Consider the following 25054-nt stretch of genomic DNA (forward strand, 5'->3'; position numbering starts at 1 on the left):
TGAATTGGCAAGTCAATCATAAATCTATCTTTATCCTAGGAGTCACAGCATGTTGTAATGTATTCGTCATGGAGTATAATATAGACACTCTTCCGCCGCAATAGATTCTCGAGCCACTCTTCTTCTATCGCTATTTTCACTGTCCTCACGGTCTTGGTGAACTCGGAAAGGAAATCTGTATGTAACAGCAGCGTTGGCGGACCGAGGCGAGAGCTACGTGGGACACCCCCTCAGTAACGGAAAGCCAACGGACCCCGGTGCACCGAGGCGGCGGACAACCTTGGGCGCCTGTCGGTATTCCCTCGCCTGAGCGGGATTCTGATTTCTACAGGGCGGAGTAACCTGGTGTAGCCATTCCCCAGTTTGGAGGCCTCTAAGAGTGACTTAGGGGCCCTCTCGGGTGAATGTTTGAATGCCGAAGCGGGAACAAACTTTGCTTGTTGTTCCAGTAAGCACATACTCAATGGTCATCCTCAAGCGTCTGAGAAGCACTATTTGATTCCCGGTAGTATGTTACGCGAAGCGCCTCACATCGGTTGGTAGAAGGAATCCCAGAATCCGAAGATTCAACCCTAGTGTAAGTCCGCCACAAGAATGTTGGAATATTCTCTTTTCTTGTGCTTTGTTAGTCGAATACGCGACTAGGTCTACTGAGTTACCGGAAACCGCGCTCTTGTGCTGTAGGTTTCTCGGACGTCCGAGACGCATCAAACAGGCGACGGAGACGTCTGTAATGCCTCCACCGCCGGGATAGAATTCAGAGAGAGCGGCACGGTGTCTAAGTGGACGGTGACGATCCTGGGAAGGGGGTGTGCACTCGTCGGAGAACTCGCACAGGCCCGACGTTCTCAGCCTGCCATGGCAGTTCCAGAGTCGACGGAGACCGAGGGCCCGCTTTCGTGGCCACGTCGGAGCGCTCTAGATGCTATATGCTGTGGGAAATCACTGAGCTGGGTGCAGTCGTTACGAAGATCCACGGTGGATAGAGACAATGGGAAGGTGTGTCTAGGTCTGTTGTTCCATTAAGCTTTGCGTGGGTTCATCGTGAATTCGAAGATGGGACAACATTCACGCGAAGTTGTAACAAAAAAAAGTTACCTCTGCCAGACCTGTGACAGTATGTGTGCATGGCTCCTTCCACAGCACACTACTCTACGAGATCCGACTCTTCACTTCATTGTCTCGAAGAGCGCCCGCCTGCTATTTAGGTTTTCCAATAGACGTGGCTTGATTGACCTTGCATTTTGTGATGGAACGCAGATGATTCAGACCGGTTTCTGATACACGGCGGTGTCTTGCCGGTGTTCCATTGGTTCACCGAAAGCCCCTCTACACTCCCGGCAAAATCACGGGTCTGGCTGTCCAAGGGTGCACTTTCTAAAAGCGTCCTTCCTTTATTATTTTCTGAAAAGGGATTTGGGTCTTGCTGACAGCCATTTCTTCATTACTATGGTTAGAGCCCATGAGTTTCGTTTGAATGGGCTGGTTGCGGCTGCAACTGGGAAGAGAATTGAGAAATACACGGATATTCGCAACGAAGTTGTGGGTCCATCCGATGGACCTGGAGCAACGGAACTGAAAACAAGTCTCCTCAACGACCACGGAGACTATAGCTGATGATATCTCCTCTCGTGAGCCTTGAGCAACGCTCCGGGACTCGGTACCGGTGTGGATCTTTGAAGAAAGGACGAGTTGTCGAGTCTCATCGCTGGATTGTCAAGTTGGATGTTATTCTGCTCCTTTTCTTCGACTTGACCATGGTTCTCGAGATTTTATGACCATATCGTTCATGCTCATGAGTACGGCACTGTACCGAGCTTCGGTAAAGGGTAGTGGAAATTGAGAAAGTCGTCGTATTCCAACGCTGGTTCAACTTTCGCTACAGACGGAATTACCTTTGATCGGAGATCCCTATGGATGTAGCTTGGGAATGGCAACTGGCGCGAGCGTTGATCGAAAGCACTTCGACAAGGTCGACTCTCGGTGTCCACTCTTTCACACAGAGAAATGTGTCGCGTGTGGTTATTCAACCAGCACGAGAACACCAGAAGGAGGTTGGAAAATAACTGTACAGGCCCCCACCTTAACGCTTGTGTGTGCATCTTCTACTACTGTCTGCAGACACGCTGTAAATCGGAATCCAAAGTGAGCCAGCCACCCGGAGTTCAGCCCTCCGGAACTGAGACTTCAAACGGGGACAATCTTTACCGAAAATCTCAATTACCACGTGCGAGTTCATGGCAGGTAATGGCAGAGCACTTACTTGCCAGGTGCCGAAGGCCTCGGTTCCTTGCCTTCTGGCGCTTCGGTAGTCGTTGAAGATGCTGTCACGTTACTCAAGTTCCCAGGAGAGTTGCCGCAGCGATGCCGAAGGCATCTTTCACGAGGAAGCAATGTACGTATGGTCCAAAGAATTGTCAATGAATTTCTCGAAGCTAAATCACGTTGACGATGGCGCTGAGAATAAGAGGTAGGGTGGTTACCGTGAATGTACTTACCCCACCAGTCTGTGGCATTCGTTACGACATGTGTAAATATTCTAACACTTTTTGAAGTTCGTAATTGGCGACTTGGTACCGTATACCAGGTATTATTTTGCATTCTTCCATTACCACGTACTGGCAACGTTGGCGTTCTGATGGCTGGGAAGCTACACCGACGACAAAAGTGAGCGTGAGAGACGCCGTGCTTGGAAGGAATGATAAATTTCCAGTGGACAATTCTATCTAGGTGGCGAGAGCTTGAAGCTTGAATATACAACATGTAAGTAATTATACAAACTAAGGTAAAGGGGTATAAGGTTATAATCAAAACTTCCAACACTGAAGGCTCGCCAGCGCTCTCTCGAAAGGAAAGTCACCTCCCCAACTCTGAACGTCTGCGAGACTTTCGTGTACTGAACGCCGTAGCTCCTGCACGGCTTCGCGTGCGGCATGGAAGTCCCCAACACGACCACCTTCGATTTCTTCTTTCGAACTCTGGGAAGCAATGTGATAAGAACGGGTGTAGTGTATCGAGATAAGAGTGTTGCTTACCTGAATCGCTTGTCCTACATCAGCATCAATGACGGCCAGAAGATCAGCCATATCCCCATCGTCTTGCCACCGGAGTCCTACGGTCGCGCGAAGGACAGACGCAAGTATTCCCAAGCTTGCAAAGCCCAAACCCGCTCCATACAGCGAACGAGCCCGGGTCAGAGTTTCGTGAAGGTGAGGTAGAGGGGCTGCCTCAGAGTCGCGCGTTTGTCGTCGGAAGAAGGCATAGGGGTTGACTTTTGATTTTGCTTGCGTTTGACACAGCCGTGAACGTGCAGCGTTGGTGAATGCTGGGCAAAGGCCTGGAGGGCCTGTGGCGAGGAGGTTACGCATAATAGACCGGAGACTGGGTGGATACATTAGCTCCGAGGACCACTTGGGATGAAGAGGGGCGACTTACTCGTCAGCGGTCGCGTTTGCGATGAATGTGTCAATCATAAGGTTGCTGTAATGGGGTCCACAGTCAGAGTCTATTCTGGAGGACGTCGAGGGATACATACACATGGCCCAGTGCAGGACGGGAGTCGTATGATCGCATGGAGGAAACTTCGGGGGCAGGCATGGCTGGAGTTGGAGGGGAAGAATAGTGGGGGGAATTGGTCTCGAAACGAGAGCCTTTTTGTAGAGTTCGGGAAAGCGAAATTTCTCATAACTGCATTTTGTCTCGTTATATAGCTCCCTACAAAGAATCAGCGAGCTTGAATCAGGGGCGGAGGCTGAGATCTCAGTACCCACAGGGAGATCCCAGTGATGGCACGTATTCTGATTCCGTGGAAGCTCCGGCCTATTTCTTCCAACGGGCTTCAAAGCAAAATGGGGAAGACGCGCGGCGGATGTCGCACCTAATCTCGTCCTCGGTCAAACTTGTGACCCTGGGACCATGGTCGTAACGTCAATTTTCAAAGGCGCTCAATTATGTCACACAGTTCGTTCTGGTTCATCTCATCCCTCTTCAAGCGCGGAACCGGCTCGCTTTCCTCCCAGTTCAGTTCCACGGCCCAAGACTATTCACCGGAACGTCCACAAATATAAATCGCTCCATAACATCAACAAGATATAAAATCCTTCACCAACGGTCTATATCGATTGTTCAACGACATCGCCCTCATATCCAATGACCAACCACGCCATTGAAACCTTTCGTCTGGGTCCTTTCATCACTCCGCGTATCTGGATAGGGCTGTGGCAGCTATCGAGCAATGCGTGGGGCTCCGTTTCAGCTGGCAAGGTTCGACAAGGAATGGCACGACACGTCGAATCGGGTTACCTTGCCTTCGGTAAATTTCCTCGTCTCTCGGAGGCAATTCTTGGACTTACATCTAATCAACCTCGCAGATATGGTATGTCTCCTTCGACGCTCACACGTTATTCATCATCATCGTTCTGAGCGATGTTCCATGTCCACTGGGGATTTAACAGGGTGAGTTTCTGCGAACCATCCATCCACTTCTTCCAGATATTCACCTATATTAGCCGACCACTATGGGAGCGCAGAAATTATCTTTGTAGGTTGAATTGTCGTCTCTTTGTCGGATAATCGCGCTCACCTTCTCCACTTCGCAGGGTCAGTTTCGCGAGTCGAGACCACCTTCGGAGCAAATCGTCGGTGCTACGAAATGGTGTGTCTTCAAACAGATTATCCCAACTCGGCAGGCCGTTTGGGCAGCTGTCCAGGAGAGAATGGTTCGAATGCGATCGCAGCAGGTGGATTTACTCCAGGTGAGTCGACATACTCCTGTGCAGCCCGTACGCAAGTTAACAAAAGAGCTTTTGTTAGTTTCACTGGCAAGACTACACCGACAAAGGATACCTTACGGCGTTGAGTATCCTCAATGACTTGAGAATGGAGGGCCACATCCGCGCCATCGGACTATGCAACTTCGATGCCATTCGTACCGACGAAATCTGTACTGAATTAGGGCCTGGGGTTATTGTATCCAACCAAGTTCAGGTACGTGCCGACATCCATTATCATTCCAGCCACCTACATCCGCGTACGCAGTTCTCCGTCATCGACACACGACCGCTTCACGGAATGTCCGACGTCTGCGACCGACATGGACTCAAACTGCTCACCTATGGCACTTTGGTGCGTTGTTCCGCTATGTTTCATTCTTTCACATCAAGCTAACTAAACCAAGTGCGGAGGATTCCTCGCCGATAAGTGGCTTGGAGAGCCAGAACCGGATCCATACTCAGGGGATCTCACCCCATCGCAACGGAAGGTAACCCAAACACGCTCCCCTGTTCAGCTCTTCTTTCTCTCTTGGCTAATTGTATCATCTCCAGTACCTCGACATGATAGTCAAAGCTTGGGGCACGTGGGACTTATTCCAAACTTTATTGTCCGTATTGCGAAAAGTCGGTGATAGGCACGGAGGTAGAAGCATCGCGAATGTTGCAACTCGCTGGGTTCTTGACCACCACTTTGTTGGTGCTGTGATCATAGGTCAGTTCGAAAGGATCTTTCCACCCCCTTACCTCATCTCAGAACTCTTTTACAGGCGCACGGCTAGGTCTCTCGGAGCACAGAGACGATAACCTCCACGTCTCTTCGTTTCGTTTGACAGATACTGACAGAGCCGAGATTGAAGCTGTGCTCGAACGCTCGAATGGGCGCAGGATCATCTCGACAATAGGCGACTGCGGGGCAGAGTATCGGTAACTCAAACAAGATCCCCGGATGCCATTTGTACTCGAGTTGCATTCGTTTCATTTTCTTATTGTTTTGGGACTACCTGGTCAACTGACTGTTGAAGTCGTGATACCAATGATTAGAAACTCTAGCTATTGATACATTGTGGTACGCTACACATGACGATGAAATGAATGATCCCTACGGACGGTCCCCAAAATGAAAAGGTTTGATGATAAGTAACGATGCGCGTGTATGGATATCTAATTATAATTTGCTAGTGGTTGAGTATATCGTGGAAGAGAAAGAAGAAGGAAGTCGTTGAATAGGCTGGAGTTTACGCTTCAAGTCTCTCAGGATAGTTGTCTTGGGCTGCCATTCGCGGAACGCATCGCGAAGTTGGGAGACCTCCTTCGAGAAGTAGTGGATGACTCGTTCATCAGCGATTACATCGCGCAATGACCACGGTATCTATCAAGACCCAGCTTAATTGAGAGCTCCTTTGCCACAAAGAATGGGCACTAACCTCGTAATCATTTTGCTCGTGAGCAGCATCGAACGACTCCAATTGAAGGTCGGGATACGGCGCCAAGCCATCGTTTGCTTCGAACAAATATCGGACAGCCAAGCTAATGATTTTATGAGCTCCATGAAGTAAGAGAGTTTGAGATAGGCGGACTTACGAATAACATGAAAGCTCTTCATAAGCTGTCGAATGTCCTATACCGCTTAACGAACCCGCGGTGGCCTCCGACAAATGCGCGATTAAACCGCCGTCTGGGATGCCCGAGTTGCGAAGTCGGAGGAGTAAGACCAGAAGGTTGGAGAGAAAGTCGGACGAGCTATGAATAGGTCCATTAAGATGTTGGCCATGACGAGCGTCGGGAAGGAAACTCACTGATATGCATCACCATCTATGTAAAGGGCACGTAGAATCATAGGGTGAGAAGCAGCAGTGAAGATGCCCGAGTAGATGGGAACGACTTGGTCATTTAATGAAGCGATATAGACCATTTTGACCTGACATAACCTTGAGTATGATGAAGGACAAAAGAGACTGCCGAACATACGCCATGATGAAGCACATTTCGAAGAGCTTGGACGTAAGCCTTTGACACTGCACTTTCTGTATTCTAGATAGATGCCAATGAGACTCGGAAGTTCATCATAGAGGCCTAGAACATACCTGGAATTCGAAGAGTTCACGGGCCGCGGTCGATTCGAAGTACTAGCGGGATCCAGTGAGTTAAACACTCTCGAACATCTCCCGTCGAAACACGTACTTGAATATAAGGTTGTACTAACGAGCTTCCACTGAGGTAACGCAGAGGGCCGAGGTGAATGCCACATAGGGCCAAGCAGCAAACGCGCTGAGGCTTCCGTCCAGGCGAGACGTTCACTCCAACAGCCGAGGGGAACGAGTCGGCGCCAGAGACTTCGATAGGTTCGACTGAAGTCCTGATATGCTTATCCGCAATCAAACGATCCAGCAAATGGGTCGAGACTACCGATCCTTGCGAATGAGTGGCGACGATAACAGCATCAGCCTCGTGCAAGTCGCTCATCCATTCACTATTAGCGAGGAGATTGCTGTAAAGCCTATTCAAGCAGCCTCATTAGCGCCCGAGGACCTCGAGATGGAACATTCGCCCGCACCTTTCAACTCTGCGTTGAATAGTTCCTTCACCTTCCAATGGGATCTTCGTCACCTTCTCCAATTGAACTCCATGCGCGTCTTCAAACTCTCTCAGCGCCTGTTCCATCATATTCGCAAACTTCGAACTGGTTCCTGTAGGCTATAAACCGGCGCCGGGTAAGTATAACATGCTTCTCCGAAGGAACGAAGCGATCGCATAAGAAAAGAAATGAGGGAAAGTGACACAATAAACTTCAAAGCATTGCGCAAGGAAGTAACTGCCTCCATGCCTCATCCGCACAACTGGCGTCGCGCACGCCTGGTTCACATATGAACGAGGGAAAAATACACGCGTCGGAACACGACGCGACTCGGGGGATAACGAGCGAGTTTAACAACGTTCGAGATTTCGAAGACCGAGCGCGCGCGTGCTTATGGGAAGAATAGAAGAAGGAACCATGCAAGTGAAAAACTCACCTCTCCAAGTACAGTTCTCATTACGGCACCTATAGCAGTAACAAGACGTGTAAGCTCTCCATCGGCGACTAGTTTGATAGCCATGAAGCATTAGAAGACGAAACTTACCAGGGAACCAACCATGCACGCCAATTACGACCACTCGCCTACAGCCCCTCAGCACATCGTGAATCGCTTGCCCCTGGCTATCGCCCAATCCTGGCACGCGCGTCCCTATCGTCGCGTTCACACCGGTATTCGCCGATGTATCGCCGAGCCCTACATCCACTCCTTCGATCGGAGCTGGAGAACCACCACTCCCAATCGTACCATTATGCAACACTTTCCACGCCTTGGGCAACTCTTCTCCAAACCTCTCGAACCGCTTCTGCCTCTCCTGTTCCAATAACGTGCCGAGATCGAGGGGCCCGCCAACGCCGCCGACCCCACTCGAGCTCCGTCTCAATCTAGAACTGTTCGTCGGTCGAGAAGAAGAAGACGAATGTCGATTGCCACTGGTCGATCCGCGTCGGACTTGAGAACTCGAACGAGCTCGCTGGTGCGACTGCTGCTGGCTCTGGTGGTCATCCTTGGAGAACAGAACCCCGCTGACGAACTTCATGGTTTTTCCGAGAATCGTACTCGTAGAAGGTCCGGGCGATGAATCTTCAGAGCTCGAATTAGACCTGGAAAGAGGAGGTGGAGGGGGAACGACGCTTCGTGGAGGAGTATGGAAGATATCATCCCAAGTCGGTAGAACAAGATTAGGTGGAGGGGGAGGCCCAGCCTTCTTCGTCGAGGGTGCAGGAGAGTTGTTGCGTTTAGGAGTCACAGGCGCAGATCGAGCCTTCTCCTTTTCCTTGGGAGAATCCTTGTTCATAGTAGACTTTGAGGGACTGACAGGAACAGGAGTCGACTTGCCGGAAGAGGGTTTCGATCCCGGCTTGGTCGTCGGAACAGAATCTGAGACTTTATCCTTGAGATCTTCGTCCCGAGTCAACGGAGGCGCAGGCTTTTCGGCCGGAGGTTCGGGTTTGACGTCCTTGCTCGAATCCGATTTCGATGACTTGGTCGATGCCGAACTGGACTTGATAGGTAACTGAGGAATGAGCGCCTTCGTAGTAGCAACCACAAGCGACGAAACATCCTTCTTATCCTTCTCCTGATCGCCCTTGGCGCCATCATCTCCACCTTCCAAAGTCGAACCCTGTCCCTCATCATCACTTTCATCTATGTCCATGATCTCCGCGCCATGCTCATCCCTCTTCACCTCATCCTCCTTCTTTGCCAGTTCACTTCCATATCCGATCGCCTTGACCATAAGCGCCCGGGAACTAAAGAAGGAAGCCCAACCGCTCCGGTTCGCGTGAATGCTCGCCTCAATCGGGTTCGTCTCTCCCAAGCTCCCAACACCTGCTCTGGCACCATCACCGCCACTACCACAACTACCACCTCCCTCTACACCATCATCCTTTTTACTTCCCTCCTTTGGATCCTGAGAACTCGCGGTCGCGGAGGCATTGGACGGCGACTCGCCTCTCGTCCCCTCTTCACCCTCTCCACCACCATCGCGGTCATCGCCAACCTTATTCCTATCCCCACTCCCGTCACCCTTATTCCCATTCTCCTCTGGCAAACGTCAATCCCTCGGACGCAGTACGACCCCCATTCGATCCAGACGAAGATTCCGTTTCCGGTGCAGATGACGGCGACGTAGACGGCAATGTCGTTGGTCCTTCATCGGTTGTCGTTGTCGTGGTTGTGGTTGTGGTCGTCCCAGTGTAGTACCACGCCCACGGGGAAATCCACGCGATAACTCCTCCACCTCCATTAGCCCCGCTCTCCGACGACGATCCATCTCCAGCCTCAACGCCCTCGGCCTTCCCAGTCGCGTCTACACCCTCCTCCCCTTCTGCCTTTCCTTCCCCTCCCTGCCCGAGCGCCTCTCTTTCTCCATCAGAACCACCGGCCGTTTTCGCGGTACCATTGCCCTCCCTCGGCATATCCCCTGCTAAAACGTTAAAAGCAAAGAGTTTTTATCAGCCTCGTTTGCTCCTCCAATGTTAACGTTGATAACGAGAACGTCAAGTCAAAAAAGCGGAAAAAGAGAAACAAGGGGAACGACGGGCGGCCGCCGCACGAGGGAAGACGACAAGGTTGACAAAGAAAGGAAAAGAGAACAGGTGAAGCAACGGATATGTGAGATAAACGTGAAGAAATTAACGTTAATCCTTGACAGTACACCGTAAAGGCGACCATCAAGCGGCCCTTGGAACCCCAGGAGCATAACGTTACACCCATGAGGCCTGCACCGCAAAAACACCAAGGCTGCACCGTCGAAAGCCCACTCGTTTCGACAATGTCCAACTCTCCCAAAGATCAAACACACCACCCGCTCCAGAATCACGAGGATCCCAAAACACCAAAAAAAAAAAAATAAAAAAAATCCCAAAACAAAAACGAAAAGAGACAGACGACTCACCATTAGCCACATCGTTCCCATCCCTCGGCGATTCTCCTTCCCCACTCAAACCTCCGTCGACGGAACCTTTACCGTCGGCCATAATAGGAGTCTCGTCAATACTGACGGCACCACCACGACCACGACCACGACCACGACCACTACTAGCTCCACCACTACTACTGCTAGCCTCCTTCTCCTTCTCCTTCTCCTCGTTCGCGTTCACGTTGACCTTCTCCTTCTCTTCCTCGTGCACGTTCTCCTGCTTCTTCTTCTCCTTGGTCACGTCCTGCTTCTTAACGTCCACGCTCCCCTTCGCGGCAGAAACTCCCAATCCCAATCCTGGCAGCCCGAATCCAAACCCAAACCCAACTCTATCTCGATTCCTATCTTTATCTTGGACAGAGACCGTGTCCTTCTCGTTGGTGTTGTCCTTCAACTCGGCCTCCTTCGTGCTCCCACTGACTTGGGAAGCCAAAGGGGGTGCTGTTGAAGTGGGTTGTTCAGATTGCGATTGCGATGCGAGATCCGATGGTTCTGAGGAGGGGAGACCCGATAGTTCCGACGAGTCTGGATAGGGGTCCGTCTTCGTCTTCGTCTTCATCGTCGAGGTCGGGGTCGAGGTCGAGTCCGCCTGAGATGTAGTACCAGCACCAGCTCCAAGTTCATCCTGCTCTGTGTGTCCTAAAAAAACCCCAAAAACAAAGACACGCACAAAAAGGCAGTAATACTCAATTAGCAAAAGATACAAACAAATGCTAAAGTTGTGGAATGACATACCCTCACTCTGAATTGAACTCTCCTTCTCCTGTAAACCTGATCCCGATCCCGAGGCAGAAGCGGGAACGGAGGTAGACCCTCCCCAACCAACATAAGCCCACCACGTACTCGTCGTAGTCGTAGTCGTACTCGCGCACGTAGTTACACCACACTCTCTCCCTCCCGTCTCCTCCGAATCGCCCTCCTTCCCGTCCGACATCGTGGCAGGAGCGGAGGCTACGTCGCCAGAACCAGAACCACAACCAGATCCCGACAAACCACTAGAACCACACCCGGACGCAGACCCAGAAGCACCCTCTCCATCTTCCACTCTTCCATTCCCATTCCCAGTCGCAGACCGAGTGTCAGGGTCAGACTTTCCATCTCCAGCAATCGACCTCGTCGTGGGATCTGCTTCTGGACCAGAGTTCAAGTTCGATTTCGTTCCCGAGACTTCTCTACTATTCTTCGTTCCCGAGACGTCGTTGACGTTCGAGTTCGAGTTCTTCAAGACCGAGCCCGAGCTCGCATTGACGTTCTTCGAGTTCGCGTGGACTTCGCTGCCATCGACGATAACATTCGCACCCGCGATGGCGGCAGAAGACGAAGAATTAGCGTCAAACGCCGCCGAAGTGGTGCTGGCGACAACATCCTTCTGGTTCCGGGTCGAGGTCGGGGTCGAAGTCGAAGTGCAAGTCGAGGTCGAGGTCGAAGTGCAAGTCGAGTCCGTCGCGCTCCTACTGCTCGATGGAAGATGGTCTGGACCAGAAGACGCCTTAAAGGAAGACAGTGGTTCATCGCTCGAGATAACCGGTTCGTCTTGCTTACGAGCTGAACCTAGAGAAAATGGAGTCAGTAAAATTGCATTATCGTTATCGTACACCACGGGAACCGGCCGGCCAACCAAGTGACCGAAGAGGAAAGAAGAGCAAAATGAGAAAAAATATCGAGAAGAACTAGGACGATAGATCGATCGAAAGAAGGTGAAAGAGGGCGCGAGGCTGGACTGGGTGAGGTGCGGCAGCGGCAGCAACGTGCTGAGAAGGCGCGGGCAGTAGGACAGGCGTGGACGAAAGAATGTCCGTGGACGGGGAGAGAACAAGACAAGGCGATCATGAACGTCAAAGAAAAAGGACGTCCGTGGACGGAAGAACAGGCAAGGCGATCGTGGACGGAAGAACAAGACAAGGCGATCATGGACGGCAAAGCAAAAGGACGATCGTGAATGCAAGAAAGAAATCGTCGACGCAAGAACAGGTCGATCGTGGGCGCAACAAAACAGAAAGACAAGACTCCCGAAGCCACCCCCAGGGTATATATCCCGCCTGTCTGTACATATATAAAAACACACACAACTCCCATCAACGCCACCAACCGCATTTGAGACGTCAGACCGCACCCAACTCCCCCTAAGCGTGTGTATGACCGCATCCAACTCCTCCTAACCGTGTGTACAGCCAACACAAGAGCGGTAATACAAACGTGTTCGACGACATTCGAAGGGGGTTCGAAGAGATCAAGTCGTGAAAAAGGGGGAGATAACAAGGGAAGTAAAATGAAAGGGTGATAAACGAGATACACCGCGCTCGACACCTCCTAAAAAGATGCGCAATTTGGCTGGTTTGTGGACAGGGAGGCCGGAAAACCCAACTTGAACGAACAACGAATCATAGCATGCAACCCAAGTATACCCTGCCTGGACACCGCACACGCCCAAAGCTAGGGACAACCGACACGTCCCCCTAAGAAAAAAAAAAGGGGGCGCGAAGGGACGAATTAACCGAGACAGTGATGACGCAGTCTACCACCATCGTCCCCTCATCCACCATCCAGCATCCTCGATCAAGAAGAAATGGGGATCGAAGCACAAGTTTATAGCCAGCAACCGATGGGAGAAAACTGGTAAGAGGCTCGGAACGAGAAGAGAGAAAAATAAGGAGGAAACACTGGAAGGGTAGGACGAACAAAAGTAAAGGAAGAGAGAAAGATAACTCACCATCCTTCCCCTCCTCCTTCTCTTTCTCCTTCCCAGTCACACCCCCACTCTCTCCTCCCCCCTCCAAAATACGGCACCACCAACCCAAACAACCCTCCACCACCAGTAGTCGTAGTCGCACCCCCAGCAATTGTAACAGGGCCTCCAGCAGGTGTCGAAGGCAAAGACGGAACTCTGTCATCAATACTCGAAGGGAGTGCCGAGGGGAAGTTCTCAGACGGAGGTGGAATGTGGATGGACATCTTGCTACTCGTGCTCGTATCTTCCGCCGTATCCGCCATAGTCGCCGTCGCCGTCATAGTATCCGCCATAGTCGCCGTCGTCATCGTATCCACCATAGTCACCGCCGTCGTAGTCGTCGCGTTCGTACCTCCCGCCGTAGTAGCATCCGTGGTCGCATCTTCCGCCGTAGTCGCAACCAAAGCCGACGTCGAAATCGATGGAATAGCGGTCTCGTCGACGGTAGGCCGTGTAGGAACGATAGTAGCCACCGAAGCAGATAGGTCCTCCAACGCGTCGACCAGCGCTGCGCCGCTCACACTGCCCCCGCCCCCGCCCGTACCCTCATTCACGTCCATACACAAACTCACACCCCCATCCCTTCCACCCGAACCTTCATTCGCTCCAATACCATCGATAACATCCTCAGAGGAGACGCCCCCGGTAGAAGAAGAAGAATAAACAACCCTCGCCAACGGAGACCCCACACTCGGCGTCGACGAGTTCGAACTAGAGCTCGGCGTTGAAGAGTAGAACCACGACCTCTTCTTCGGTGGTGGGGTTCTCACCGGTGCGGATCTCGTCGCTTGGGCTGGTGGCGAGCGCGTCGGTTCTGGTGCTGGTGGTGGTACTGATGGTGGGTGCGTCGAGGTTGGTGCTGATGGTGAGTGCGTCGAGGTTGGTGCTGGTGACGAGTGCACAGCCCTTGGCTCTGTGGAAGGTGCCGGTGACGACTGGGAGACTGGTGTCGACGCTGACGTGGGTGCAGGCGGGGCCCCAAACGACGCCTCAACAGGGGACACGATCTGCTGGGGAGCAGGGAACGCATCCGTGATGGAGATCATAGGCGGATAATCTTCCTCATCCTCGCCTTCGTCCTTCGCTACGCTTGGCTTCTGGTACACCGTCGATGTCGAAGCACTGGGTTTCTGGTACGTCGTCGATGTTGAAGACGACTGCGCACGCTGCGGTCCTTCCACCCGGTCCCCACCTCCACTACCTCCACTACCACTGCCACTACCATTATGACTAGAACGAGAGCTATCCACCGAATCGAAATCCATCTTCGCACTCCTCCCTTTCGACCGACCAAACGAAGCGAACCACGAGGAGGACTTGGGTCTGGTAGACGTCGATGAAGGCGCAGGGGCTGATGCTGATGTCGCACTCGCAGGTGTAGCCAGCGATGTGGGTGTTGCCGAGACTCCCTCTGTGGATGATGAAGGAGCTGCCGTCGCCGTCGTCGTCGTCGTCGTCGTCGTGGAAGAAGAAGCCAAAGCTTGCGGCAAGGATGCCGTCGACGTGGTCGCCATTGATGATGATGATCCCGCCGCCGCGTGGTCCAAGCTCGTGATTGCCTCTGTACCCATCTTCACTGCGTCCGATGACGCACTGGTTATAGCTTCCTTGGCCTCCTTGTGTATGTCCTCTTTGTCTGACGTGGGCGTAGTCGCGGTGGTAGTCGCAGTCGTGGTAGGAGTCGTAATCCCAGAGCCCGTCGCCGTGCTGTCTGAAGACATCGTAGGTACCTCCTGTCGCTGTAGATCCGGCGGAGCAGACGCAGGCGAGTCGAAGCCGGAATCGTATTGCTGGCCCTGATGATGATGATGATATGGACGGGCAGCTGTAGCTGCATCCTCTAACGTCTCCTGAATCACGCGTTCCGCAGCCGTGAGATGTTGGTCTACAACGTATCACAAAACAAATAGCCCAATCGATTAGATAAAGTCCATCGAGAGAGGTAGTTAGATAAATGGAGAACGCACCACCGGTAAGACTCTCCAACCTCTCCTCTAGCTTCTCGATAGCTTCGCGATCTTTCAGGTAGGCGGTTGACGGTCGGTCACGGCGGAGTGTGTCCGAGACTCGACCACTGCCTGTTCTGCTCGTACTCCTGCTCGCACTGCCGGTCCCGTTTCTAGACCCTCCATAGCCATAGCCGTTCGCACTACCATGACCGTGACTGTGAACGCTAACCCGACTAAGATTCGACGCACTCCTCCTAACCACCCTCTCTACGCTCTCTCTCGCACTCGTACTCCCATTCCTACTTGCACTCCCACTTGCACTATCCCCGTTCCCACTGAATATACTCCCCCTGGCACTCCGTATACTCCTCGAATCCGAGTTGTTGACCGAAATCTCTGGTTGAGCCGTGACCATCGAGAGTTCCGCCGTCGCTGTAATGGGTACCGCTACCCCGACTGAAGGCGCTGCTGTACCGAGTGAGGGCGCTGCGGTACTACCAACTGAAGGCGCCCCTTTCCCAACCGAGATTGGACTACCACGGCCGCCGTTGGATCCGCGGAATAGCGACGAGGTGGAGGGGGAGCGCCATGGTCCTGGTCCATGTACCGTTCGTCGAGATTGCGAGTTCGAGTGGGAGGTGGAAGAGCGTCGACTTGACGTGCTCATAGCACTCGTCTTCGTTGGTGGTGCTGGTGGTAGGTGTTGATGGTGGGTGTCGACGTTGGTACTGATGATAGTGTTGGAAGAATGCGGTGGTGGTGGTTTGAAACTCTAGTCGGTCCACCAAAACGTGTATGTATGTCGACGATAGGCTAGTTTTTCCAAGCTTTCTTGTGGTGCCGTGTCTCGTCTTGCTGTATCTCGTCGTGCTGCCTATAACCCACTCCGTTCTCTTGGACCCTTATGACCCGCGAAAGCACCCAAAAGAAACGTAGACCCGTGTTGAAGAGAAACGATAAAAAAACGAGGAAGAGATCAAATAACCACGAGTGAACCACGAGCGGTCAGAGTGTTGGAGCACCACACCCGTTCGAGGCTCCAAGTTCGAGAATGCACAGCAGCAGCGTCAGACAGGCAGGCAAAGGCTAAGACGGGAACCCAGGGTTGCCGTCGCCGGATGCCCCAAGCTTTCTCGAATCGACGTCATCATTTCCTAGGACAAGTCTGGGACACGTGGTGCGAGCCTCGCTACGGTCACGTGTTGCTGATGGCATGAGGTCTCGGTTCGCCACTGGGTTAGGGGGCATAAGTTAGGGGCCTTTAGGTCTCCTGGACGCGTTCACCGCTAGTTTTTGGGGACCCGTCGGTTATTGTACGACAACGAACGACGATAGGTACGTCCGAAGGTAGTCTAACAAGCATTAATCAACTGTCAAGATATTCGACACATTCGAGTCAGCGATTGTACATGGATCGACTACAGTTGATTCATGAAAGCCGCCTTTTAATGTACAAACGTTCTGTGCGGGTGTCTATTTTTACATAACACCGATGTACAACGTGTGATATCCAGGACCGACCTAATTGAGTGCCTGGCAGTGTTCGACCCCAATACAGCAGGGTAGCCACAGCTCTCAAGTCTGACGCCAGCCTCGTTGGGACAGCCAACTTGGGCAAGACTGTGATATTATATAGTCGGTATTTGGTTACAATTGTTCTGAGGCAGCTACATAGGTTTCGCTGTATCGTCATCTACGGTCACTGGAGAGACAGTTCGAGCTAGATTACCGTGTATGTACGGTGGTCGATTCAGAAACGCTCCAAAGGTCGGGGTGGCACGGGGCTGATCGACGGGCGCCCAAGTTTTACATTGAACTTTGAACGGGATTATGACTTGGTCGGAGAGACATTAATGTCGAATCTTTATACAGAATCTCGCACGTAAGATAAGACTCACCATGACGAGGATAAATCCTTATTGGAAGCTTAGCTTTTTAACTCGGACGCGGACAGAAACCTGACTTGTTCGTGGTAAAAAGAATCGCGATCCTACTACTTACTCGAGAGTTCGTTGTCAAAAGGAGACGGACGATTCACTGAGTGAGTGAACATAGTCCTGTCCCGACAGGCTTAGCGGGCGACGCTGGAGACAGAAACTGGAGAAGAGTAATGCGAGTATACTTAGAAGGTGCTTGGATGATTCCTTCATCGGAAGCTCGGAACCAGTGGCGGTCGCCCCCAGAGAATCCCGTGAATGATGCCTATGAGGTGGAGTGAGCTGCGAAGGCATGATAATCGATGGCTACTCGACATATATACAGTCTGAGGCTACCCATTCAGAATAGGCAAAAGTTCAAAAGCAAGCCGTCGAATTCGTTTGTGTGATGGTGATTCTGCAGCAGTGGGTGGTTGTTCACGGGCTTCCCTCATTCTGCTGTCTCGGTGTGAGGTCGACATGATTGATTGAACGCGCTACGTCGGTTTGTATGTTTTGGTATACGGCTTCACGAGTGTTGGAAGTGGTAGAGTAGTAGGCTGACGGTTGGGCGGATTGTACGATGCGATTGTGAGGTGTGCATCTATCTATGATCTCATTGATGGACCCTTGAAGTTGACGCGACGAGCGCCACTTGTGCACTTGAACCTTGACGACCACCACCAAATTTGCAGATGTTCTCGACACTACTGATTCACGACTGTGTCGTCAGCGACGGAGCGCCGACATCGATGACGCTCAGAGCCTCGCCCTCTTTCCCTGGCGCCGTCTGGTTTCAGCAAGATCGGGCGCAACCAGCCCCTGCCACATGGGGACCGAAGGATCCCTCGAACTTTGACGGAACCCTCGAGCTTTGCCTCGTCGAACGCATCTCAGAGGGCCGAATCGGCGTAACCTACACTGCAGGCGTCCTCTCTGCTGTGAGTCTCAACGGCCGTGATGTCCGGTCATCACTACCGTCCACCACCCTTTGCCTCAAATTCGCAAAGCCAGAATTCAGTCGTAGCCTGGCGCGAGAGGCTTGGTTCTACGAGCAACTGTCGTCTCTCCAGGGTATCTCCGTGCCCCTTTATTTCGGTTTCTTTACGTCCACTGCGCCAGATGCCGCCAAGTTTGCATTCGAGCCTTGGATGGAGTCGACCGGGAGGTGTTGTTCGAGGATACAGACACGATCCCAGACAACATGGACCAATATCCTTCCGCGGACTGGCTGACCGACGACGTACCCGAAAACGACGACCAAGAGATATACGAAAACCGGCCTTCCAAACTGGATTCACCCTGGTCCGAATGGAACCAGGATCATGACGCCAAACCAACGATCTCTGTTCTCGTTCTCGAGCTGCTCGGCGAGCCCTGTACCGGATGGAAGACTAAAGCAGACAAGTGAGTGCGCACACGTTACGATCAACTTGACTCACCCTCACACTCAAAAGGTTTGCGTTTGTGGCAGGCAGGCTAAGTATCAAGGAGGTCATGGATGATTTGGCTGAACTTGGCGTGATGCACGACAACCTCACTCCTTGGAACACACTCGCGTTCAAGCCCTCTCCGCATGGTGAGGAGGCTCGTCTATGCCCTCGGCACAAGGTCGTGCATCCCTGGAGGATAATCGATTTCGACCGTTCGACAATGGCAGATCCTAACAACCTGAACGAATACGGCAGGCGTATGTTTACCGATACGCAATACATATTGGATAACATCGCGGTGGAATTTGAATTTTGGGCGTGGCAGTAGGATTGTTGGGTAAGTTTAGGCGAGGGCGTAAAAAGTTACTTTTGAAGTTAACGTTGACTAACTTTGCCCGCCTAAGAACATAGAGCCTAACTTTTTCCCACGCATTCGAAAGTAACGTGCTAACTTTTGGCTAACTTTGGCTAACTTTCGTCCCCCTTACTGCCAGCCTGAGACGTACTTTCGACTTGGTAGGGAGGGGTTGTGTACGGGGCTCAAGAGCTACTTTATCCGGGGAGGGATGATGGTGCGAAGCCGAGAACAAAAGAAGAGCATGATAGTTTATTGTGCGTGCCAACCAGTTACCAAATGGATTCTTGAATATGTTGGCTCTTCTCGCGCAGTGATACACGATCCAGTTAGCACATCACGTATACAGATGTGCTAGGCCGTCTGTTTATTCTGGAAGTAAAAGGGCTAACTGTGGCTTCATTACATCGCGGTACAATCTTGAATCAATGTTTGTTGCCCTGGGCACCTCGACATCAGGACTCGGCTACCGTCTACCACTTCGCACTTGCCCCCATGATAATGAATACACAATTTTGGTTACAGTGGGGCAGAATCCAGTGTAAGTTCTTGATCACCCCGTCATGCGATGTGGGGACCGTGCCATCTCTTAACCCCTTACTGTAGAAACGAGATCCTATAGCCAGCTGTAAGTATGTACTCTCAGTCGTGCATATACTCTGAATCGACTGAGGTGTCCATTATAATAGTGTCTATAATAAAGGGCTTTGCCCATTACAAGTCCGTTATGCCACCCACAATCGTGGTGTTGAGACACTTACAGGCCACCTCGTACTCACGCGACCCTGAACTCTTCCCCAGGCTCATGCAATCCATCGCGAGAACTTAATTCGAATTGCGGAGTGTTTGCGGGTGTGGTCCGCGTCTGGACCTGTGTCGCCATTGGGTTTCGGTAGACAGAGGCCGATGTAGCGGGCCCAAGGAAGGATGCGGGCGGACCCCAGATTGGCTGCTCCTGGGGCCGCGGGGCGTCAGGTTGGCGGAAGTTGGGTGAAAAGGGATTGTGGAGGGGGTCGTCGATGACAGGCGGATGTCGACGATGATGTGTGGAGATTGAGTAGGAAAACTCCGGAGGGGTTTGCGGACGTTGGAACACAATAGAGTAGTTAGTGCTCCTGGTGCGCATACCACAGCGTGCTGATCCGGAATCTACTGTTAGACTCTACGGAACTGCGGAGTCTGCGGAGTCGAAGGGACCTTGGCCTCAACGTATTGCGTTGTGCCCACGCTGGTGGTATATGGTCCAACCCGAAAGGAGAGGGGAGGAGAGGGGGAGAGAGACGCGCCTTGCGGCGGAAGACGAGGAGAGAGAAGAGAGAGCCTTGCGGAGCGGAATCAGGAGCACTGTGCGGATATGCGGAGTATGCGGAAAAGCTCTAGCAAGCCTGAAGGCTCAAGACTGGACAGAGGGGAAGTTCTGTATAAGTCTGATTCGAGATTCCGGATGAGTATCTACTACAGAAATCTAGCTAGCTTATATATCTGTAGATACTCTGGATATACTCTGGGACAAGTCTGGGACAAGAGAAGAAACTGAGTCATAAGAAAATGCGGAATACCGCGGAAATGCGAAGAGGATGAGTAAGACGATTCCACAAGAACAATAGTAAAGCAGAGAATGAAGTCATAAAGAAGTATAAGGGATCACATGCAGAGTCTGGGCGCCTAGAGGGCGGTTACGAGGTTTCTCCGCACGGTCCGCACCGGCCCTCAGTTGCGGCCCGTGTCGGTCCGCTGGTACTTGCGGGCTGCGGACTTGCGGATGCGGACATCCATAGAGCGGACACATGCGGGGAGTCCGCATGTGCAGGAGTGGGATGGAGGTGCGGAGATGTGGGAGATGTGGGCATGTCGGAGAGATGATGGCAAGTGTGGGGATGTGCGGGATCATGCGGGAGATCATGTGAGACTGTGCGGGGAGTGTGGGTCAAGGCTGGTGGGTTGTGGGTGGATGTGGGGTGGATGTTCGAGACCCTAACACGACACGAATACACTCTTTGACAATATCTCTCATTTATAATTTATTTTTGCGTACGGTGCCATGTGAGTCCACCAGCCGGGCTTTGAACTTAATCTGAAGTCTGTAGCTGTACCAGAATCACAGTTCACTGCATGATCCATCGACAATTCTTCATCTTCCTGGGGCCAACTTCAAGCCTCGAACTCGGCTCTCTAAGCCCCGAGGGAGGTCTGTCCTGACTCAGTACTACTATATAACCTGAGTGTCAAATATATTCCTGGGCTTTTCCTGATGGATATCCTCTTCTCGAAATCCTCGACACTCAAGCCCCGCACAAAGTCATCTCATCCTCCTCCAAACCACTCTCCTCCTTTCCAATCCAATATCTCGAATGCAAAAAAACCTTAAGAGTAGCAGGAAACACTGCACAGTGCTCCTCACGCACAACCCTCTCCCCGTCTCCCAAAAGCGTCGACTCCACCTCCCGACCCACTGCCATGTCCCTCTCCCGAAACCTTAGGCCCCTCGCACGGATCCATATACAATGGATAACTCGGTGCGATCTCTCCTCAGCGTCAACCCGCGCCTGGGGATTTGGTATGTAATCCATGAAAGTTCCGTGGAAGAACCTGATGTGTAGAAGGGCGTATGGGAGCCCTGTGAGGAATAGATGGCGCGTTGGTTTCTCTTTGGTGGAGGAGTGGAAGTGGATTGTGTAGGGGAGTCCTGATTTGTCTCTGTGCCGACGACTCTGAACCATCGTTGTCATTGGAGGTTGGTGTGATTGTGGTTGCGGCTGTGACCGTGAATCTGCGGGTGGGTCATGGTTCTCGTTCTGCCTTCTGTGTTCTGCCATTCTGCTGTCTTGGTGTGAGGTCGACATGATTGATTGAACTGATTTGGTGTAAGGTATCACGAGCGTTGGAATGGTAGAGTAGGCTGACGGTTGGACGAACTGTGCGATGCGATGTGAGGTTTCGTTTGTTCATCTACGAGGCGTAGATATACGCCTTCCCCCGACAGGCACCCGCACCTAACCCACGCACCACTTAGGACTCGGATACATACAGCAGCTTGACGAACTGTATGGAGACCGTTGCCAGTGGGACTGGACCAAAGCAAGCCTATAGCTCTACATACTACTGTGGAATAAAGAATAAAAACAAAAGGGGTGCTCTGACTTGTAAGCCCACATTCAAATTCGACCTTAGTTACCTTCAGTTGGACGACGTCCATACGTATGGACACGGATACTCCATTTTCAAGAAGACGTCCATATACATCTCCCTCTCGAAGTCGTCCAAACACCAAAATACAATGAAAAGATCGCCTTATATTCTCTCTAATTTCTCTATTATATTCGTCAACTGCATTTCGTCCATTCTATTCTCTAAATGGCCATACAAGGGCGAGGGCGGCGCTTGTCCAGCGTAATTAGGTGACTGCACTGATCCTACCGACGTTGTCGACGGCGATCTTTTGTGAAATGGGACGGGCTGAAGGACGGATCCAAGGACGGATCAATGACCACTGCGGCGGGATGGAGGGCGGCGCTCGACGTTGATGTCTGCTCAAGGTACGTCCAGGCGTTGTAGCTGGCCATATGTAAATCGGGAGGTTGAAACTAGATCATTTACGATAGCTGAAAAGCCCACATTGCGTCTAGAACCAGAGACGCAGTTTATTATAAGCATTGTTTTAGTCCGGGAGAGATACAAACGGGCGTCTATCTGCGGGACGCGAAGCATACTTACCATTATACCTAACGTGGGTCTACTCTTGGTACCACGGCCACGAATAATCTCTCCACCGATGCCCAAGTACATCCGGATAAAACTCATACATAGTATGGATCGGCCGAAGCTCCACACCAACCCTGCTCAGTTCCCCCTTCCTGGCCAACAAGTCCTCCGAATTGCCCATACTAGCCCATTCTTCTCTCGTAGACGGGCCAATCGCAACGAAAGCAAGATGAACTACCGGAACGTCTGGAAGAGTCTTTGATCGGTGGGTGAAATATTCCAGGACGTCGTTGAATGGGGGCGTCAACAGGTTTGCAGGTCGGAGGTTATTCCGGTAATAGATCGTCGCAAGATGCGGAAGGGTATGCTTTTGAGCGTTAATATGTCTGAACATCCGGCTGAACCGGTCGATATGAAGTGTTTCGAGTGTTGGTATGGCGGATACAAAGTAACCCAACTGTGGTGCCGTCAAGGACTGCAAACGGTGGATGGACAATGTACGCAAGCGCGCCGTGGAGCGTTCGATGAAAGGCTTGACAACCCATTTCCAAACCTGCTTGCTATAGCTCTCCGCGTTGCCATCCAGGTATAGGAGCTGCAGGGTGGGGAAGGTCATGCTGTAGAGCAATAGAATTGAGTCGTTTTCCTCCACTATTAATCGCTGAACTGAGACGTTGGAATGGGTGTACAACACAGGGCCGCTCGGCTCGGGATGGCCATAGTTCCTAGTCCGACAACCTGTCAGGATCAACTCCTGGAGGGATGGCAGCCGCTCATGGGAGAGCGCTTCTGCGAAGTACTCCTTCGGTCCACAGCACCACGCGAGGTGTAACGCTTCCAACCCGTCGTGGCTGAGATGGAGGTCCCCCTTGTTTATATGGAAAGAAACTCTCCATTCGGAAACGTACAGGCGTTTCAAGGCTGGGAAGGTGGAGGACGTGACGGTCAGAGGGGATGGTATGCGAGCACGGTCCCACCATCCCATCTCCAAACTGAGGGTATGAAGTGCTGTCCACGGGGATGGGAGGCTCGACGCAACGCACATAGCGTCCACCTCCGGCACGATAGTCGCCGTGGATCTCATATCACTGTTGAGCCCAATGAGCTCGACCTCGACCCAACTCCTCTGCGCAAGGAACCGCGGAAGCGTCGCAAAGATTTCCCTGACAACCGCCTTCCCTGGCCCTTTTTTATACGTCGACAAGGTCAGCGCAATGCGCAACGGCGGACTACCCGCACCTCCTCGATCGAACCAGGCGTTGAGGTACGCCCACGTCTTTTCTGCAGGGAGTGGGCTAGGGAGGTAGTACAACCCTTTGATAGGGAGCTCTACGTCTATTCCACGCCACAACTCTGGAGTGGTAAATGCGACGGAGCGCCATTGAGAGCATAGGCGGCGCAGAGTAAGGAATTGGAGCCGGTCGTCTTTATCGAGTCGAAGTGGGTTGGAGAACGTTTCTTTCATGGTGTGGGCGATGAGCTCGCCGGGAAGGGAGGATATCCAACAGGGGCCTGTACTGGTGACTCGGGCGTCGTTTCCTGCATTCTGCATCGAATTTATTTTGAGGTGTAGCCTGAGCGATCAGTCAAAGAGGATGAAAAGAGGTGACGCCTACCGCAAATCCAAAGTCCCGAGATTCCGGTTCAGGGCCAAGAAATACTTCGGCTAGAAGTTGAGTCTCGGGAAAAGCCTCGAGGAGTAGGGACATCAGAGGAAAGTGGGGTGTAGCTAACGGCTAACGGCGGGACCGTGGTACTCGGAATGCTGTTGGAATACTGTACGCATGAGCAGGCCGTTGGATATATACCCTATGGCTGTAGGCATCCCGTGGGTCCCATCCTCCGACTACTTCGCTGCGCACCGCGTCCCAGAAGGAATTGACTCACCTCCCGAAGTCATGGAGGTACCCACTTGCATCAAATGTCAGTGCCGTGGGCGGAGAGTTCGAAGGAAGCGTAATGAGCATCGATTCCCATTTGGTCAAATGAGAAATCGACGAATTAGCAAGTGGTTTGAAGCGCCCGCTCGCCGGGGAGCTACGCTGTTCGCGAGGAGGGCAGCCATCGATCGGCCTGGTCAGGCTAGCCTGAATTTAAAGTGCGGCTGACCTTGATGTCTAAAGCGTAGAATTGCTTGGCTATCTTTAGGAAAGAAGGCGCTTACAGAATCGGACGATCGAGGTGATCGATGGGCGCTTAGCGGGTGTGCGTCGGAGGCGAGACGAGTGAGAGGTTCTATTTAAGTCAGTATGCGCGTAGGGCGGATGTCAATGTTGATTTATCTCGCACTAAGTTACAATGAGAGGGATTAAGCTTTAAGTCTTATTGCAAGCCAGACGGCGACTACTTAGTAATAACGTTGTCGAGAGCTCCGAGTCGTCGTCGCAAGAACGATTCACGAAGCGAGGTCAACCCAGCCCCGTCTCGGCAAGGTCAATGGGTTGCGTTAGGAGCATAATTGCGGTATCCACGCCCTTGGATGGTATACGGCCATGGTATTATGGCAGGAACGAATGAAATCAAATTACTTGTGGCCGTGCTAACACGTGCCCTGGCAACGCATGGACTGAAGCTAGGGCTGCTTTTTGTCTTACCACGACCTCAGATTGTAATCCCTAAGAACAACTCACAGCGAGAATGTGAGTTTTTATTTCTTCTCTACAGCCGACTTTCGTACACTACTAATCTCAATACTACTCTACA

General features: G+C 52.1%; 7 protein-coding genes across 7 annotated transcripts; 2 read left to right on the plus strand and 5 right to left on the minus strand.

The window, feature by feature from the left end:
• Positions 1 to 2695: 2695 nt before the first annotated feature.
• On the minus strand, positions 2696 to 3597 carry CC1G_12687 (hypothetical protein; the record flags this gene model as incomplete). The annotated part of the gene is made up of 4 exons (XM_001834516.2): positions 2696 to 2978; positions 3036 to 3381; positions 3436 to 3480; positions 3536 to 3597. 4 exons carry the CDS (start codon positions 3595 to 3597, stop codon positions 2808 to 2810), a joined length of 624 nt encoding a protein of 207 aa, XP_001834568.1. The 3' UTR covers positions 2696 to 2807.
• Positions 3598 to 4149: 552 nt separating this feature from the next.
• CC1G_12688 (aldo/keto reductase) lies at positions 4150 to 5700 on the plus strand (the record flags this gene model as incomplete). The annotated part of the gene is made up of 8 exons (XM_001834517.2): positions 4150 to 4375; positions 4509 to 4540; positions 4599 to 4754; positions 4813 to 4986; positions 5038 to 5124; positions 5177 to 5260; positions 5325 to 5484; positions 5540 to 5700. The coding sequence occupies 8 exons, from the start codon at positions 4150 to 4152 to the stop codon at positions 5698 to 5700; spliced, it is 1080 nt and encodes a 359-aa protein (XP_001834569.2).
• Positions 5701 to 5937: 237 nt separating this feature from the next.
• On the minus strand, positions 5938 to 10827 carry CC1G_12689 (hypothetical protein; the record flags this gene model as incomplete). The annotated part of the gene is made up of 13 exons (XM_001834518.2): positions 5938 to 6141; positions 6197 to 6299; positions 6354 to 6512; positions 6569 to 6690; positions 6741 to 6803; positions 6857 to 6898; positions 6954 to 7260; positions 7327 to 7466; positions 7560 to 7625; positions 7784 to 7851; positions 7892 to 9391; positions 9663 to 9773; positions 10245 to 10827. The coding sequence occupies 13 exons, from the start codon at positions 10825 to 10827 to the stop codon at positions 5938 to 5940; spliced, it is 3468 nt and encodes a 1155-aa protein (XP_001834570.2).
• A 2147-nt stretch (positions 10828 to 12974) lies between these two features.
• Positions 12975 to 15612, minus strand: CC1G_12690 (hypothetical protein; the record flags this gene model as incomplete). Its single annotated transcript, XM_001834519.2, has 2 exons — positions 12975 to 14881; positions 14964 to 15612. 2 exons carry the CDS (start codon positions 15610 to 15612, stop codon positions 12975 to 12977), a joined length of 2556 nt encoding a protein of 851 aa, XP_001834571.2.
• Positions 15613 to 17613: 2001 nt separating this feature from the next.
• On the plus strand, positions 17614 to 18622 carry CC1G_12691 (protein kinase subdomain-containing protein PKL/ccin3; the record flags this gene model as incomplete). The annotated part of the gene is made up of 3 exons (XM_001834520.2): positions 17614 to 17935; positions 17995 to 18268; positions 18319 to 18622. The coding sequence occupies 3 exons, from the start codon at positions 17614 to 17616 to the stop codon at positions 18620 to 18622; spliced, it is 900 nt and encodes a 299-aa protein (XP_001834572.2).
• A 2199-nt stretch (positions 18623 to 20821) lies between these two features.
• Positions 20822 to 21492, minus strand: CC1G_15366 (hypothetical protein; the record flags this gene model as incomplete). Its single annotated transcript, XM_002910413.1, has 2 exons — positions 20822 to 20858; positions 20945 to 21492. The coding sequence occupies 2 exons, from the start codon at positions 21490 to 21492 to the stop codon at positions 20822 to 20824; spliced, it is 585 nt and encodes a 194-aa protein (XP_002910459.1).
• An 890-nt stretch (positions 21493 to 22382) lies between these two features.
• CC1G_12452 (hypothetical protein) lies at positions 22383 to 23816 on the minus strand (the record flags this gene model as incomplete). The annotated part of the gene is made up of 1 exon (XM_001834522.2): positions 22383 to 23816. The coding sequence occupies one exon, from the start codon at positions 23814 to 23816 to the stop codon at positions 22383 to 22385; it is 1434 nt and encodes a 477-aa protein (XP_001834574.2).
• Positions 23817 to 25054: the final 1238 nt, after the last annotated feature.

This window comes from Coprinopsis cinerea (genome assembly GCF_000182895.1).
Source record: "Coprinopsis cinerea okayama7#130 chromosome 10 map unlocalized cont3.10, whole genome shotgun sequence".
In the NCBI taxonomy this organism is placed as follows: domain Eukaryota; kingdom Fungi; phylum Basidiomycota; class Agaricomycetes; order Agaricales; family Psathyrellaceae; genus Coprinopsis; species Coprinopsis cinerea.